Source organism: Leopardus geoffroyi, chromosome B3 (genome assembly GCF_018350155.1).
Source record: "Leopardus geoffroyi isolate Oge1 chromosome B3, O.geoffroyi_Oge1_pat1.0, whole genome shotgun sequence".
NCBI lineage: Eukaryota > Metazoa > Chordata > Mammalia > Carnivora > Felidae > Leopardus > Leopardus geoffroyi.
The window spans coordinates 9,212,100-9,229,958 of NC_059337.1; the positions used below are offsets into that span (position 1 = coordinate 9,212,100).

The 17,859-nt window shown below is 43.2% G+C and overlaps 1 protein-coding gene and 1 pseudogene across 2 annotated transcripts in view; one reads left to right on the top strand and one right to left on the bottom strand.

Annotated features, from left to right (window-relative positions):
* The window catches only part of AGBL1 (AGBL carboxypeptidase 1), an 843,774-nt gene that overhangs the window by 763,351 nt on the left and 62,564 nt on the right, over window positions 1–17,859 (bottom strand). For both annotated transcript variants that reach the window (XM_045448714.1, XM_045448713.1), the window contains exons 4-5: window positions 14,457–14,588; window positions 10,735–10,828 (exon numbers count right to left, since the gene is read on the bottom strand). In XM_045448714.1, the coding sequence (XP_045304670.1) occupies window positions 10,735–10,828; window positions 14,457–14,588 (226 nt within the window). The remainder of the gene's footprint in view (window positions 1–10,734; window positions 10,829–14,456; window positions 14,589–17,859) is intronic.
* LOC123584762 lies at window positions 15,783–15,912 on the top strand (annotated as a pseudogene).

Below are 17,859 nucleotides of genomic sequence, written 5' to 3' on the forward strand. Positions count from 1 at the left end.
ATATCTTCTGCATCTTTACTTAAACTTTAAATATATGAAAACCTGAATAGTTAGAATAACTTCTTAATGTTCTTGCCTGATAATCCTAACATCTATCTCAGTTCTAGGTGGCTTTTAATAATTTATCTCCTCACTGTGGACAGTATTCTCCTATTTATTGGCATGTCTGGTAATTTTTACTGGATTCCAAACATTGTGACTTTTACTTTGCTAGGTACTGAATATGTTTGTGTTCCTATCATTATTCTGAAGCTTTATACTGAGACGGAGTTAAGTTTTTTAGAAACAGTTTTATCTATTCAGGTCTTGCTTTTTAAATTTGATAGACAGGACCAGAGCAGTGTTCAGTTTAGAGGTAAATACTACCCACTACTGAGGTAAGATTCTTCTGTGTATTCTACCTAATACCCCAGAAATCACTAGGTTTTGTGTCTGCCTTGTAGAACCAAACATTATATGCAGCCTTGTGTGAGCACTAGGCATTGTTCCTTCCATTCCTTTCAGGTGGATTTCCCCTAGCTTTGGGTAGTTTCCCTACAAGTATGCACTGATCAATATCCAGATGAATTCTTAAAGGAGAACCTCTGAAGTCATCCAGAGTTCTCTGTGTCTGTACAGCTCTCTTCCTTTCAGCACTCTGTCCTATAAATTCTGGGCACATTAGTGTCTCCAGACTCTCAGTCCTCCCCTTAACTCTGTCCCATCAATGCTAAGCCATCTACCAAGTTGTATCTGGGGTCCATAGCTCTGCACTCAACCTGGAAATTCTCTAAGTCATTAACCAAGGTAATTTAAAGGTTCGTTTCTCAGGGATCACTGCCCTTGGTCACCTGATGTCTCGTATCTTTAAAAACATTGTTTTATATATTTTATCTGTGGTTTGTTTTTTTCATGTAGGAAAATAAGGCTGTACCCAGTTCTTTCATATTTGCCTAAAGTAGAAGTTGTGTGCTTAGCTGGGATCATACTGAATTTTGAACCTTACTTTTTCTAGTCAGTATTTTATCATAAGCGATTGCCATTGGTATACATCATTCCTAATCTGTTTTTTGTGTGTTGCCTTAACACATAATATTATGATATATATCAGTTTTACTATAATCATCCCCTGTTATCATAGTTTTTCTGGTTATAATATTCCCAATTATAAATAATACAATGATTGATATTTTTGTGCACATCTTCATCACCGTCTTCAATGTTTCTTTTGGACAGGTTTCAAGAAGTGAAAAAAATTGAGTTAATAGAAGCTTTAAAAAATATTATATACATCATCCAAATGTTCTCATGAAGGCTTTCTCAACCCACATTCCTAGGAGCATACAGGAGTGCCTGTCTTATTGAATCCTCACCAACATCATTTTTCAAAGTGTTTGCTACTCTGATGTGCGAAATTGGTGTCTTGATCTAAATTGTGTTTTCTGATTATTGGCAAGTTGAATATTTTTATGAGTGTATCAGTTTTTCTATTTTCTTCTTGTGAATTATATATTCCCATTCTCTTATTGTCTGGTAAGATATTAGGGTGTTTCAAATCAATTTGGGTGAGCTTCCTGACCTTATTTTCTTGCAATATAGTCCAGCCTTATATAAACCAACATTTTTTCATGATTTTTTTTTCTTTTTTTCCTTTTGTTGTCTTTGCCTTTGTTTCTACCCCTACCTGGAAGTTTTACTTTTACAATCTTAACGTCTTAGAAACTCTTTCCCTATTTCAAACCAAAAGCTTCCTTCTCAGTGAATTCCTCCTTGCCAGTTCTGGGATAGACTAAGATCTTCCTTCTTCAAACATCCTCCCATTATTGTATTTATTATATTGGTTTACATGCTGATATGTGCATGTACTGGTAAGCTCCTTGAGGACAAGGACTATTTAATTTAATCTCGAAGCTCACACATCTCTCCTGATAATAAATACCCCCAAAACACTTACTGAATGAATAAATAGCCAATAAAGAGCAACTCATACAAACTAAAATAAGTGTTCACTTATTTCACTGGCATTTATTAAATACCTCTTATGTACCACATGAAAGAAATTCAAACCTAACTTATAATAATTCATTTCATTTAAATGGCAGTCTATTGTTTTCTAGCCATTTTTCTCATTGGCTCTTTTGAATATAATTAATGATATCAGGAGAGATAATATTGCAATAGCACTACAATTGAACTTAGAAAGCCTCTGATTTGTTCCCATCCTGCAATCTCTGCCTAAATTATTAAGAGCATCTAGCTTTAGGGGCACCTGGGTGGTTCAGTTGGTTGAGCCTCTGACCAGATTTCAGCTCAGGTTATGATCCTAGGGTCATAGGATCAAGCCCCACATCGGGCTCCATGCTGGGCATGGAAACTCCTTAAGACTCTGTCTGCCTCTGCCCCTCTCTCCTGTTCATTCTCGCTCTCTTCCTCTCTTTCTCTCTCAAAATAAAAATAAAATTAAAAAATAAAAGCAGCTATCTTTAGATGACTATACATCTGCATAATGACTTCCTTTTGACCCTTTCCTTTCCAGCTAATTGAGTTGGCTTGTCACTACTAAGTGAGCACATCTCCAGGCACAGCACCCCCACAGGAAAATTAAAGTGTGTTTCCTTCCCCGATGTGCTCTATCATTTTTGATGTCTGAGTGTGGAATCAATTCCTGAAGAATTTGGTAATGGCCTATTAGACATATCACTTTCCTCAAAGCAAAAGGTGAAGGTCACAATAGCCTCTATTGAGAGGGTCTTTTCATACCTCCCTCCAGTTCTTCAAATCTCCTCCCCCACATATTTGCAGGCAGTTTCAGTATTGTGTGGAGTGTATGATTTACAGGAACATACAAACCTCTTTACAAAAGCTCCTTGCTGAGTCAGGCTGGGCTAGAAGATTAACTTCTATGGAAAGTGAAAGTTCCTAAGTGCCTGCCTCCAGTCTCCAGGGGAATAATGTGGGTAAATCGATGAAGAGATACAGACATTGCAGGCTTCAGCAGATAAAGATGGAAATGGAGTTTCGATAGAGAATCTCACCAGGGTGAAGTGGCACGTGTAAAGCCATCCCAGGATACGCAGGGTCCAAGATTTTCTATCTTTTTATTCAGAGCCTCTTTCCATATGATTTGATGCACCCAAAATCAGCATGTCAATAACTTTGTGTTTGCCCCATCTCATGTCATGCTAAGGAAGAAACACCGTGCCAGACAGTGGCAGTAATATGCTTGCCACGCCACCCAACTTTATTAATTTTTTAAGTTTATTTATTTTAAGAGAGACAGAGAGAGAGCACAAGTCGGGGAGGGCAGAGAGAGAGAGAGAGAAGGACAAAGGATCCGAAACAGGCTCTGTGTTGAGAGCAGAGAGCTCGATGTGGGGTTCGAACTCATGAATCATGAGATCATGACCCAAACTGAGGTCAGATGCTTAACGGACTGAGCCACCCAGGTGCCCCAGGCCATCTTACTCTAATCAAGGACTGACCATAGACTCTCAAGACAACCTCTTATGCATGTGCTCCAAAGCACTTCCCCCTCCTCAAGTTATCTGGTCCACATTACTCAGGTGGCAGGGGGTCAGAGAGCAGGGGATCTCTCCCCAAATGGAGAGAAACAGACTAGGAGCCCTGCATGGATGGCACCACCAATCCAAGCCCATCTCAGGTACCTGGGAAGTACTTTATACACTTCAAGGAAGGCTCTCCAACGTGCATGGCCACCAAGAGCACAGGGCTCCAGTCTAAGGGCACTTCTGGATAAACACATGATGAGAATGTGTCCACACAACAGGAAGCTGGCCCATTCACAAGGCCAACACCGGGTCAGAAAGTTCCTACCACACTGCATTGTCATTGTTACCACAAACTCACCAGCAACTAGACAACACGGTCCACCTTCTGCTGTTTTCAAATCCCCATGCCTAGCACCAAGACAGACATAGAATATTGTTGATTAAATGTTAAAAGTCCTGGCTCAGGGCATGTTTAATTTTCACTGTGCATTAAAGCATCTTAGAGAAATGAATAATGTCCTGAAATTAGGATAGAAGGCTCAGTTCAACCTCTCTGGGTTCCAGTGACCTTATCTTATTTTTTTTTTTTTTCAACGTTTATTTATTTTTGGGACAGAGAGAGACAGAGCATGAATGGGGGAGGGGCAGAGAGAGAGGGAGACACAGAATCGGAAACAGGCTCCAGGCTCTGAGCCATCAGCCCAGAGCCCGACGCGGGGCTCGAACTCACGGACCGCGAGATCGTGACCTGGCTGAAGTCGGACGCTTAACCGACTGCGCCACCCAGGCGCCCCTCAGTGACCTTATCTTAAAATGAAGGCATTGGACCAGCAGATCCTTAAGGGCCTTCCAACTTTAGATCCTATGACTTGAATGTCTATGGCTGGCCCTAAGCAGGGAGAGATCACTAACTTCCCAAGAAGCTGAAAGGGATTTAAACCAACAAACCTAGTTGCCAAAGCTTAATACATGTAGGAAACTATTCATTCCACCATCAGCTACAGGCTTGGAGTCAGATGGCAAATGTACTAATCACTCTGTCAGTAAGCTGAGCCATGGTGCACACTCCCAGTATCAGCACTTGTGGGGCTGGGGTGGAATTTTTTTGTTCCTACTCCAAGGTATTTGAGTCCAAGTGATCTGGAGCACACAGCTTCTGAACCCCTAATGTGAGTCCATGCCCTGGAGACCACAGAGTCTAATTATATTGAGTGGAGAGCAGCAAAAAGTCACAAAGCCATTAATGTGGAGGTAGGAGGAAATGAACACCCAGGGAGAAATTCAGAAACTATTTTGAGAAACAGGAAAATTTGCTTCTTTGTCTTGGTGACAAAGTAGCTGAGTCACCCAATCGCTCATAATCTCAGGGAACCCATTAGCTTTGGTTGAGTCCCCACTCATCTGTCAGATAAAGTGGAATGGTGTGATGGTTGGAGAAAGCCCAGAAGGCCTGGCTCTGGGAAAACACAGTGATTTTCAGGGGAGGAAAAAGAGGAGCAGGACATTTTTTATAGCTCATAAATTGAAGATGAAATCACCATAAAGGGCTGCCAATGAAGCAATGCCCACTAATCCTGCACTCAGGCAAAGCTCAAATGCCAGAGATGCCTGGAGATCGGGCCTTTGAAGGGAGATCACCCAAAAGTGTTCTGAGCCCAGGGAACAAATGGGATGGACAACAGGAAAGTAAGTGGGAGAATTTGCTTATGGGGCTTGCTGAAGACCCACACATCCATCTCCTGCTGTCGCCAAGGTGTCTGAGCACAGGTAGAATGCACAGCCTCTGAACCCCACGGCCCCATGCCAACCCAGGCCCCCCAGGAAGCCCTGAGCCTAAAAAGTGTAAACCACAGCAGGCGAGCCCTGCTGAAAATCTGAGAGAACATTGAAGGGATGGGAATATTGGAGATGCTGTCCTCTGTGACAGTGAGACCAGCATGGTCCCAAATGACACACTTCCTGACCTCCTATGATCTTCAGAGAACTCCTGAGCAACTGAAGGTGATGGATGAAGGAACCAGCTCAGCCTGTGGACGGCCGAGTCCTCTTATTCAAGGAGTGGCACAATGATCAAGGAATACAATGAAGTTTAAGAACCAGCTTCTCTGCTGGAAAACTCAACCCATTTCTGATCAATGCTGATGCCTTTATGGAAAAGACAAGTTGGTAGCGTTTAAAGTCTTAGGTGGTATACTGATGACAGCAACTGGTAACTCAGCTTCAAAGCTTGGGTTAAACAGCATGGTGTGAGAATCCAACAGGATCAGAGGGGATGTGGCCGTGCTTTGGAAATGGCCAAGTGGATGAGCAGTGAAAATGGCCATTCTTATTGTTACCAAAACCCTTAAGCTCATTCTGGAAATGAAGGAACAAAGGAAGCACAGCTCCTAGCAGAAAGCGTCTGCTTCTGGAACAAACACAAGCTTCTCTAAGGTCACAAGATGATTCAGTCACAGACAAGCAGTCCTTCTTTGCCTCAATAAATTTTTCTACTTAGTGAAACTGGACAGCACAGAGACAGCTTTGGTGCAGATAAACAAACTTGTTCACAGTAGGAACAAGTTAGCAAGAGCCAGCTCGCCCTGGCCCAGTATCATTTCTCCCTCCCTACTGCTATAAAAAGCTCCCCCATAAATGCTAAAGCCCCAACTGAATCAATCATCAAACCAAATCCTGGAAGCCTATCTGAAATACTAAGCAAAGTTTTAACGTAGATGTTGCCCCTTGCGTCCATTCAAACTCAGATCAGTCCCTTCTGCCAGACTAGGTTGGTTCCCCAGACAACTGTAAGGAAGGGAGAGAAGACTCACAAGTTTTTCTTTCCCTCTAGTGAGTGAGATTGTGTTCTCTTTCAAGCTGAGGGTCACTGCTTCTCACTCTCCTAGAATGAGCTATTGCCCAGAAAGCACCTCAGTCCCTCACACAACAGCATTCTTGGAGGCCTGCCATGCCATGTCCCAGGCAGGTTTAGATGTGATGGAACCATGCACGTGGAGCCAGCTGGGGATCAAGGAGGAATGGGTTCATAAATACAAGGTGTCCACTTTAATGCACATTCAGTAAATGTTGGCTTTTATTCACCACTAGATAGGTTATTCACAAAAACATTTTTTTAGTTAAAAAATGTTTTTAATGTTTATTTTTGAGAGAGACACACACACACGGAGTATGAGTGGGGGAGGGGCAGAGAGAGGGCAGACACAGAATGTGAAGCCGGCTCCAGGCTCTGAACTGTCAGCAGAGCCCAAGACGGGGCTCAAACTCATGAACCATGAGATCATGACATGAGCCGAAGTCAGACACTTAACCGACTGAGCCATCCAGGTGCCCCCAAAACATTTTTTAATTCAATTAAGAGCCTTCCATAGTCCAGGCACTTGGGTACACCCTATAGAGAACAGCAAGATAAGAGAATTTGAATTCTACCTTTAGAAAGGTTAGAATTTAGAGAGAAGAGAAGACACACAGGCCAATGTAGTACAGAGTTAAATCCGGTATGCGTTACAGGAAAGTATGAATGAAATGTTAGAGAAGCACTGAGGGAGAAGATTCCTTCTGTCTGGTGACCTGGAGCAGTGGGCATAAGGTGGGGCCTTCAGAGTGGGGAGAATCTCTCCACTCAGTAAAGCAGCAATGCCATTCCAGCAGAAGGTCAGCCCTGAGGAGAGACTTGGGGCAGGAGGGGGCATACCACATGTGAGGAGAATAGGCTAGAAACAGATGTGAGGAGGGACCAAAGGATGGGATAGATATTGGGACAGGTTCTTCATTGCTTTGAAGTCAGGAAAGACCAGGTAGAGGGCTGTAGAAGCAAACATGTTCAGGCTGGAGTGCTGGTCATGAGGGAAGAGGTGCAAGCCAACACAAATGCATGGCAGGAAAACTATGCCAACATGGCAGGTATTTGGGAAGTGAGGAAGGCCAGGCCGGGAATAACCGCCTCCCTGGGGGTGAGGATGGGCACAAGCCACAGAGGGTTAGCAGTGCCCTGTACGCCCCTTCTCTCTAGAAGGTGTGTGGTGAGTGCCTCTGTCATAAATCTCACCCTGAGTACTCTGTGGAGACAGGACTTCACTGGAGGACAGCTGCACCACTAATTTTAGGTTTGTGCTGGAGAAGTAGGGCTGGTTTAATCTCCAGGACAGGGAGGAGTCTAAGTGACAACCCTGGGCATCGGCTTCTACAAAGGCACCCAAGGATAACTCTCCAATAGCATGCTATCATTTGGAGGATGATACTCTGTGGGGCTATTCATGTCCTCTGATATGGTACTTTCATCCCCGTCCTGGAAGACCCCTTCAAACCCATAGGTGCTGGCATCCAAATAGAGTTGAACAGAACTCATGTGGGTACATCTTAGTTACTATTTGGGGGCATGGAGTCCATGGGAGAAGGTGGGTAGGGGCAGAAACTCGCTACTTGCGTGCTTTCCTCTGGCCCTGCTGCCTGATCTGAAGCAGCCAGCCAAGGATCCAGTAGGATTTGTATTAACAATGGTTAAGAGTGTTACGTCACATCAAAGTTTACAAGATTTTTACACATGATGTGTTAATGTCCACAACAAACCCAGGAGGTAGGACTTGGAATTCATACTTGGAGAAATGCAAAAGCTCCATTAAGGAAGGTTAAATGAGTTGCCAGGGAATCTGCTAGAATGAGGGCGACAATGCTGGTCTTCAGATTTCAGTGCCTTGGTTCTTACCTGACTATGGGGGGCTGGGAGTAAGGCAGAAAACAAGGCAGCTGTGGGAAAGAATCCGAAAATGGAGGGAGCAGACATTTATTTAGCCTTTGGGAGGAAATAGCCATTCGATTGAAGAGAAAGACTCCCCTATCATTAAGCAAATTGCTCTACGAGTATGAGCCATTTAGACGGCAACAAAAATTTAAACAAACTTTAAGTGTTTATGATCGTCTTACATATGGTGGTTTAGAAATAAAATGCTGGAAATAAACCATGTAAGACACTCCAGTGGTGCTTTAAGAGCTAAGGCTCATGTATCAGACAGGGTTTAAATCCCAGCTCTTCCACTTAAATCCCAGCAAATCACTTAACTTCTTTCAGCTTCCATTTTTTTCCCTGTGAAATTGGGCACAGTAATAGCACCTGCCTCACAGAGAAGAGGAAAGAATCAGATGGGCTAACACCTGCTAAGAGCTCAAGACAGGGCAGGGCACATAATGAATGCCATGGTCATGACCGCCATATGGTAGAGGTTGGTCAAGAAGGCTCTTCTCTATGGAGGTTTGGTATTAATTTGGCATTTGGCTCAAGAAGGGGAAATCATTTTGCCCAAATTTTATAGAACAGACCAGAAATGCAGAAATCGGCCTGAGTTCCCTGAAAGGTTCCTTTTATCATTGCAAACATCCACCCCTGTGAATCATTTTTTTTTCCCATAGCACCTTGATCAGATCTATGCCCAAATTCAACTTGCTTTGCAGAAGAAAAAGAGCAATAGACATAGCAACTTGGCATGAGGCTCTGAGAAGGGGCTTCTGTGCATTGTCACTCATCCTGCCCCAGCTTGGCCTGAACAAGGAAAACAATAAAACCTATCAGGACCCCAGAAGGGAGTCTAGTGCTATGGTTGTCTAGGAAGGCTTCTTAGAGAAGCCTTCCAAACAACATGGCACCCATTTGGCAGGAAGAGATGACTGGGTGAGACTCCTCTGTGGAAGGGCCCAGCAGCCATCCCACAGATTTTCACATAGTGTCCAGGAGGCAACCACATACTCCGGAGCTGCCAAACAGATGAATGGAAACACTAGCAGATTAGAAGAGGGCTTGTTGATAGAAGAAAATGATCAAGTTAATGGACTGGTAACCAAAGGGTGTGTTAAGACTGTAGATGTCAGCAGCAAAGGCCTACATACAATGATAAACACCACGCACATCCAAATCGCACATATCTGAGTGGACTTCAATGGAAGTTTAAGATGGAAGTAAAGTACAATTACAGAAAAATCAGGAAAGTTCATCTTTTTCAGTCACTGAATTTGTGACTCTGAAGTTTTGTATTACTTGCTGAGGATCCTTTGGTAGAATTTAGTTGAATCTCACTTTGCAATACATTTGCTCTCCAGAGGTTTCTAAAGTGAGGTACATAGAACACTGACTTCCCCCCAAAACAGTGGTCTTTGAAAAAGCTCAGTTCCCTGGCCAAATCAGGTGTAAGACAAGGTGTCCTAAGGACCCATCATGGATATTTTGGATGTGTGTGGGCTTTACAAACGCTCAGGGAAGTCTTACCATAAAGGAATCTGTGTAATTTTGTTTAACTCAGTGCCTCTCAAATATATTTGATGAGGAATTTTTTTTTTACTGAAATAGAATGTATTTCACTCTAGGAAATGCTGGCATAGAGAGCCGCAGGTCAGGATGGATGATAATGGCATTATGGTGGTGACCCAAGAGAAAAATAGTCAGGTGGAACAAGAGCCTAAGATTGATGCTGAGGTGCAGAAAATCTCCTGGCTGGGCATGGAAATGCTGCTTTGCCAAATGACCCCATATATCTCAGAAATTGGCTGAATTCTTTCTAATATTCTTTCAAGGTCCTCGCTGAGTCACTCCCATAAATGATGGATCTCAATGGTCCCGAATATCTTCTATGTGTCTAACCATCTCCCTTTTTAAGTTTGTGATTCACGCCACGCCGGCAAGCAGGGCCAGAGAGAGGGGGCTGAGTTTCATTTTCTAATCATAAAAGTACATCTCAAACCCAGCATGCAACCAAGATGGACTATGCCAATGCCCGGATCTCATATCAGAAATTTAACTGGCTGCCTCTAGAGATGCCCTGAGGAGTGTTACCTCTGCCTGCCATTTCTAGACTGTTTCTTAAGGGCTACGCAAACTATGTAGAATTGCTAGGAGTAAAAGGGACACTAGAAAGCTTCAGGCAAAAAACATGGGCTTTTGAGTCAGAAAGATCTGTTTTCAAATCCCAGCCCTGCCATTTCTTCGCACTGTGATCTTGGATAAAGCTCTCTCCACATGGTCGTTTCCTCATCTGAGCATGAGGGTGATAACATGCTCCTTCAACGTCATTGTGAGGATGAGAAAAAATGACACATGCGGTTGGGGAGGGATGCCCGTTGAGACAGCACAGTCATTGCACCATATCTGCAAGTGGGGAGTCATCATTCAACTCAACCGGAAGCACCATGAGAAGCCACGAGGCCTTCTTCATCTCTGCATCTATTACAAAGAGGGGAAAAGCACTACAAAAGTGCTCTGTACCTGATTATTCGGGTGCGCTTCTGGGTGTAAGGGGTGATGACCTTGAAAAGAAGTTCCATTGCTCCATTAATTCCCAGCATGGCTCCTGTGGTGACTGAGAAAGACCAAATCACAGTAGTTATTGAACCGTCTGAACCAAGAATTCTTTTTAGCATTACAGAGTGGCCCTAAAAGATAGGGGAGATCCATTACCTTCTTTGCAAAAGGTCACTTAAAAGCAGAGAACCTTTATGTTCTTTTCATCCTTGGCTTGGAAACAAAGATCGCCTATAAAGCACACATTATCTTCTCACACTATCTCCTCAAAGGGGGCCCAAGCCATGAAGTTATGTTTTTCATTTCTGATGTCCCACTGTACTTCTCCATCGTATTCTTACTCAGAATAGTCAAGGCAAATGCCAAACAGAAGATTTTTCTGTAAGTAGATCTTTGCGTTCCAATTCAAGTGGTTTCATCCACCATCAACTTCCCACATGTTACATACATGCACACACATACAGTCATGCACACACAGGGGTATACATGCATATACACACACTGCTAGTATATCGCAAAATACTCTCTTAGACATATTCTGCCATTGGGAGACTTCACAATGAAGAAAAGCCACGGGTGGATGGGTTAAGATTCAATCCAGCTTGGACTGACTCCTTTAAAGCTCTAAGAGGCAACCTAATAAAGAAAACAGTTCCCTTTCTTTTGCACCCTGGTTCCAAGTTCCCTGACAATTTTTGTAGTTGGATCTCCCATGACTGAGGCTAAGACTTCATGATGCCCCTATCTATTAGCATGTTAAGGGAAGAATTAATTCTTCCCCTTCTGAGGTAACTAGCCTGGGAAATTCTTGCCTTTTTGCCCAAGTGGATGGTTATGAAAATATAGTCTTAGATCTGAATGACAAGAAATAAGTAAATGGGTATTTGGTCAGATGAGGGGCTTCAGATACATATTTTGGACCCAAAACGTCTGGACGTCACACTCATTTCCAGTGATGCTCTGGCCCCTCTGCAACATCCCCAGTCCCTCACTTCATGCCGCTCACTTCAGGAAGGGCCCCGGTCATGTCAAAAACTAAGGGGAACCTACAAGATACAAAATGGAATCAGTTTGGCAGGGGGCAGAATTGTCAGAGAAAGAAGGAAGGATGCTATCTTCCAAGGTGTGTCTCTCTTTTCTCTTCCCTCCACTGCATTGGTGTGTTGAAACCAAGACTTACAAATGCTTTGTGCTTTGGGCCAGGCTTATTCCAGGAAATATGAGTGGGAGCAAGGGGGTCATGGGGAAACAAAGAGAGAGGAACAGGGAGGCTTATCCTGGCTTGCTCCAAGCCCCAGGAAAGAAGGATAAGTGAAAATCTGAGGGGGGGGGGGGGCTCTAATATAGTTCATCCCAGTACAGTCCACCAGAGAGAGACTGAGGCTGATGTCTTAGTGATTACAGAGACCGAGTGTTCCTGGAACATTCTCTATGCATATGTCCCTCCTGAGGCTGGTACAGGCAGTAACTGCCTGGATCAAAATTCAGGGATTTGGCAATCTAGTCCTGCCCATCAATCTTCCACTCTCATGGCTACTAACTCAGCCCTTTATTTCTAAACTGGGAAAACATGTTGGAGAAATCTCTTGGCAAATCATTCAGCAAAATTCCTGTATTAAGTAGAGTTAGGGAGGAAATAGTTTTAGGAGCACAGATTCTAACATAGAAGACTTTAGGCTTGGACTTGAAAGATGGGAACAATAAGAAACCGCCCCCTGAGTTCTTCCTGGCTGTCTGCCTGCCCAAGGTCAGACCTCTGGCAGCTCTGTCAACATCCCCATTGGCCAGTAGAGAGCTGCTGAGGGTTCACTGGCTGTCACAGACCCATTATGGCTCCAGCCAACTCCTTCCATGGATAGGAGCTGTTTAGAAAGCTGCCTGGAACATTCAACAGTGGCTAACAATTCACCAAAGGGACAGCAATCCATCCACAGGATTCGTGAACTCTGCTCACCTCTCATCAGTGAAGTCAATGTATACAGAGTGATAGTATAATTTTGTTAAATATCATATGAAACATTTCATTGGTACAATAAATACAGTCTTAGAACATGAGACAAATGGCCAGCTCCTCATACCTACAGGCAAATCCCAGCATTTCTTTAGAGCTCCCCACTAAAATGAATTCTTCAAGATCTCTGTAACCTATATATATGAGAAGAAAGCTGGGTTATTCAGCCTAATAACTATTGTTCAGGAAACAAAAATGAGATACTTCAAATCTTGTGCTGCTGGCAAGTTCCAGATGGGGGTGGCAGACTTTCTGGCTGCTTATTAATGAGAGCTGCATTTTACACAGCTCCTCACTTAGGTTTTCCTTATTAAAGATGGACTGGTTTATATAGATCTTATCGGCCTCTCCCAAATGTTCTCTGATTTTCCTGGTCAACATATGAGTGTGGGAGGAGGCTTTATCTGTGAACATGGAATCAAGGATCTATCTTGTTTCTTCCTAGAAATACTTTCTCTTTATGGGTCCTTCATGGTTATTAATGGAATTAGCCAATGAAATATGACCCTACTAAGGATCTTAGCAGTTCTGAGGACAGTTAAAGGGAAAAGCCTCCACCTTTCCCCCTTATGTGTGTTCTTCCCATTATTTCAGAGGACTAAGGGAAAAGAGTAGAGCAGGGAAGGAAAACTAATTGAGCAAGTGCTATGTGACAAACATACCCATGAACGTCACCTCACTTATCCCATCTACCAAGTCTATGAGCTCTTATGACCACCATAATTTTATAAAAGAAGAAACCAAAGTAAACAGGTTAAATGCCCATGCCTTAGGACTCCCAAAGAATGAAGTCAAACCCAGGTCTTCCTGGATCTAAGCCATGTTCTTCCCTCTAGAGAGCATTACATCACTTTCACTGTGCAGGAAAGGGGCTCAGAAAAGAGAAATAACGTCTGTGCTCATTCTATGTGAGATAGAAGGTACAGAATCTAATCTGTTCACAGGAAGTGTCCCCATATGGAGAGTAAACATGAGTTTTAGAGTTAGAAACTCAGCCCCCAAACTTGTCTGTATAAATTCAAGCAAGTACTTCACTCTTCCAAGCTTTGTTCTCTTTTTCTTAGCTATAAAATGGTAAATGGAGATACAGGATTGTTAGGATAATCTGAAACCATCCAGATCAGGAGACAGCAAATAAATATCAAGCCGTGTGCTGGGACGCATCTAGTTACCTGAAGGACTATGCTGAGAAGCAGTGAGAGATAAAACAAAGTAAAAGATGTTTTGCTAAAGGATGCTGTGATCAATAAGCAACTTCAGGGACACAGTAGGGAGATTTGTGATGTGAAGGGTCATTCTTGACAGTGCCTGTGCCTTAGATATGATAAGGCCTGAATGAAGTCCTATGAAGTCTCCTGCCATAGGTCTTTCTCACCTTGTAGTACTAATAGAGAGGCCTAGAGGACTCTAATAAGTGGTTCCCAATGGGAAACAACACTGACATCTAACTCGGGAATGAGCTCAAGAGTTCTATCTGGATGAGGAAAAGACAAAGAAAGAAATTCTCACCTCTACAGCCTCTAGGACAGGAGGCTCCTCATGGCTTATTGATCTTCTTGGGATGACATGTATCCTCCACCCACACCCTCCTTCCAACCCCCAGCCCTAAATGGCTTGTAGGTGTCCCGCCCAAGTCGGGAAGCCACTCCAGAAAGCCACAATTTGAGTAACTTACCACTGGAGGAGAACACACGCAGAGCCCAGAGACAGTGGAGGAGGTTCTGACTGTGAGATAGGTTCTTCCTGGCCAGAATTAACGTCACATCAAGTGCTTCCAACTCCAGTGCCTTCTGTCCAAACTTTTTATCTATGAACACAAAGCAATCCATCTTAGCTGTGTTTCCCATGAATTCTGAAGGTTATACAATGCATGAGGAACAGGAAGGCAAAGATAATAGAGGCAAGAGAATGATGATAGCCAATGAGATTTATGGATATAGCAGAAAATGCTACTAGGTATGTTCCCATTGGAACGAGATGGCTCAGAAGAGCTAAGGCAGGGTATATGCGGAGTCCATTTATTCCTCATGTAATATTTACAAGAGGCCTTGTGGATTGTGTGACTCATACCCCCTGTATGGAAGCATGTTTCTGACTGTCCTCAAACACGAATTCCAGTTTAGTAGGGTATAAATTTCTTCCTTTAAGATAGTTCTAGAATATAGGATACGTAAGTTACACAACATTCAAATGCAATATGTGGAACTTGATTGGATCCTTCTTTGAACATGTCTGTAATTTGCCTGTTGGGATATTTGGAGAAACTGAAATGAGGATAAATTATGCATGCATGTTTAATTTTGTTAGATTTGTAATCACGTATTAGGGTTGTATAGGAAAATATCTCTTTTCAAAGAAATGCACTCGAACATATTTAAGAGCAAAATTCTACCTGTAACTTTCCTTAGAATATTTTGAATAAAAATAAACAGGCGAAGGGGTGCCTGAATGGCTGAGTTGGTTAAGTGCCTGTCTCTCAATTTCAGTTTATGTCGTGATCTCACCGTTCGTGAGTTCAAGCCCCACATCGGGCTCTTTGTTGACAGTGTGGAGCCTGCTTAGGATTCTTTCTCTCTCTCCCTCTCTCTCTGCCCCTCTCCAATGCTCTCTCTCTCAAAATAAATAAATTAACTTTAAAAATAAATAAATAAGGGTGCCTGGGTGGCTCAGTCAGTTAAGTGTCTAACTTTGGCTCAGGTCATGATGTCACAGTTCATGAGTTCAAGCCCCACGTAGGGCCCTGTGCTGACAGTTCAGAATCTGGAGCCTGCTTCATATTGTGTCTCCCTCTCAGCCCCTCCCCCTGTTGCACGCTCTCTCTCTCTCTCTCTCTCTCTCTCTCTCTCAAAAATAAATAAACATTTAAAAAAATTTTTAGTAAAATAAATAAATAAATAAACAGGTGAAGAAAATAGGGAAAAATGTTAACAATGGTTAGGCCTAAGCAATAAAAGGTCATCTTTCTATATGATAGGGAGCTTTATATTAAAAAGTGAAAACAAGCTTTGTGCAGTGGCAATATCATAGCCAATGAGGTTTATCTGAGGCATGATTATTGCTAATTAAAAGGTGAAAACATAATGTAAGATAATAAATTTTTCTTCACAAATTTCTCTAAATTACTGATCCAAATAATCTGGTATTTAGTGCTGCAGGTAGGTCATCATTATTTTAATAATTAGTAAAGCATAAATAATAGCAAGCATAAAAAATAAGGGGAAAGTACCTTTCATTCTCTGGTTCTGGCATTTCCTATAACAGGTGGCTGTGCCACCTGTCACATTTGTTTCTGTCCTTCCCAAAGCACGATGTCCAAATTGCTACGTTTGTTTTTGCACAATACAAGCACTATCGGATTCGTTGCAGTTGGAAATGAGAAAAACAGAGACAGTGTCCCAAACCTGGTTTATCAATATTCACCTCCAGACCAAGACACCAGCGAAGAGGTGGTGACCAAACTAATATGACCAGTTCCTGTCACCAGAAGCGAAGCATCTATCGGGCTCTACTCCCAAGCAGCCAAGCTCATTTCCGTTCTGTATAGGTTGGCCAATGGCAGCCTGCATGGCAATGGTGAGGACTACAATCTGGTGATGGCAGAGGCCGTGGTGATACAATGACAACAGTTTGCAATTTGGAAATCAGGGCCCTGGTACATCTCTCGTCTTTCTCCTATGAAACCTACATGACTCTTATTTGCCAGGCCTCTGGCCCCACACACTAAGCAGGTCACTTACAACCTCAATCCTTACACCAACCCAAGAATTAAGTACTGATACCTCCATTTTATAGAGGAGAACCCAATGGTTCAGAAAGGTTAAGTAATTTTCCCAGGGTCACACAGCTAATAGTGTCAGGGCCAGGCCTGAAACTCAGGCATGGCTTCCCAGTTTATACTGTTTATAACCAGAGTAGAGACTGTGTCTCTTCAATCTTTTTCTTTTTAAAAACATTTTTTAATGTTTATTTATTATTGAGAGACAGAGAGAGACAGAGCATGAGCAGAGAAGGGGCAGAGAGAGAGGAAGACACAGAATCTGAAGCAGGCTCCAGGCTCTGAGCTGTCAGCATAGAGCCCGATGAGGGGCTCAGGCTCACAAACTGGGAGATTATGACCTGAGCTGAAGTCGGATGCCCAACCGACTGAGCCACCCAGGTGCCCTTCCTCTATCTTTTTCTGAAGTTCACTTGACCACACTTTGCTCTGACTTCTTCTCATCCTTCAACTGTTGGCTCAAATGTCACTTCTTCCTGACCCTACCATCTTAGAGGAACATCACCCTGTTTTTCCCTCATAGCTACTAGCTGACTATCATAGTCTGCTATTGTCTAGTTAATTAATCACCGTCTGCCCTTGCCCACTTGAATGTAAGTTCCATGAGAGCAGGCCCCTTATCTCTCTTGCTCACCAGAGTTCCCAGGGCCTAGTATGGTGCCCAGCCCTAGGAGGTGTGTAGTAAATAGCTGGTTGAATATTCAATGAATGAGTTATACTGGTTTTGTCTAGAACACACTCATGCAGGTGCTGGCTGGTGCCTGAGTCTTAGTCATTGTTTGTGGAACGTTGAATGGATGCAGCAGAGATCCAAACAACGAAAGGTAAGAGTGCCCCGGAGTCCCTGTGTCCTTGGCTGTTGCTGGCTGCACTGGACAACAAAAGCCCATGTTTCACAGCCCCTGGGCTTCTCAACTATGACTTACGTAAGACCACACACAATGGGAGCTTAGCTAGTATGATTAGGCTGCAAGGTTTACATGCATCCTGAGCACCCAGGCTTTTTGAACTGTGCCCCACGAAGTTCTAAGGTTTTAGGGAGGTGTTTCAGGGCTTTCTCTGAGACAAAAGAAATGGGAATAGAGCATAAGTGGAAAGAGTTCTAGGCCCCCATCTTCTTTTCTACAAAGGAAGCTCCACTTCCATGTGACTGATGGTAATGGGTTTAACACTGGCCTCCCAAAATTCATGTCCACCTGGAACCTCAGAAGATTATCTTATATGGAGACAGGGTCTTTGCAGATTTAACTAGTTAAGATGAGGTCACACAGATTTGTGTGGGCCCTACATCCAGTGACCAATG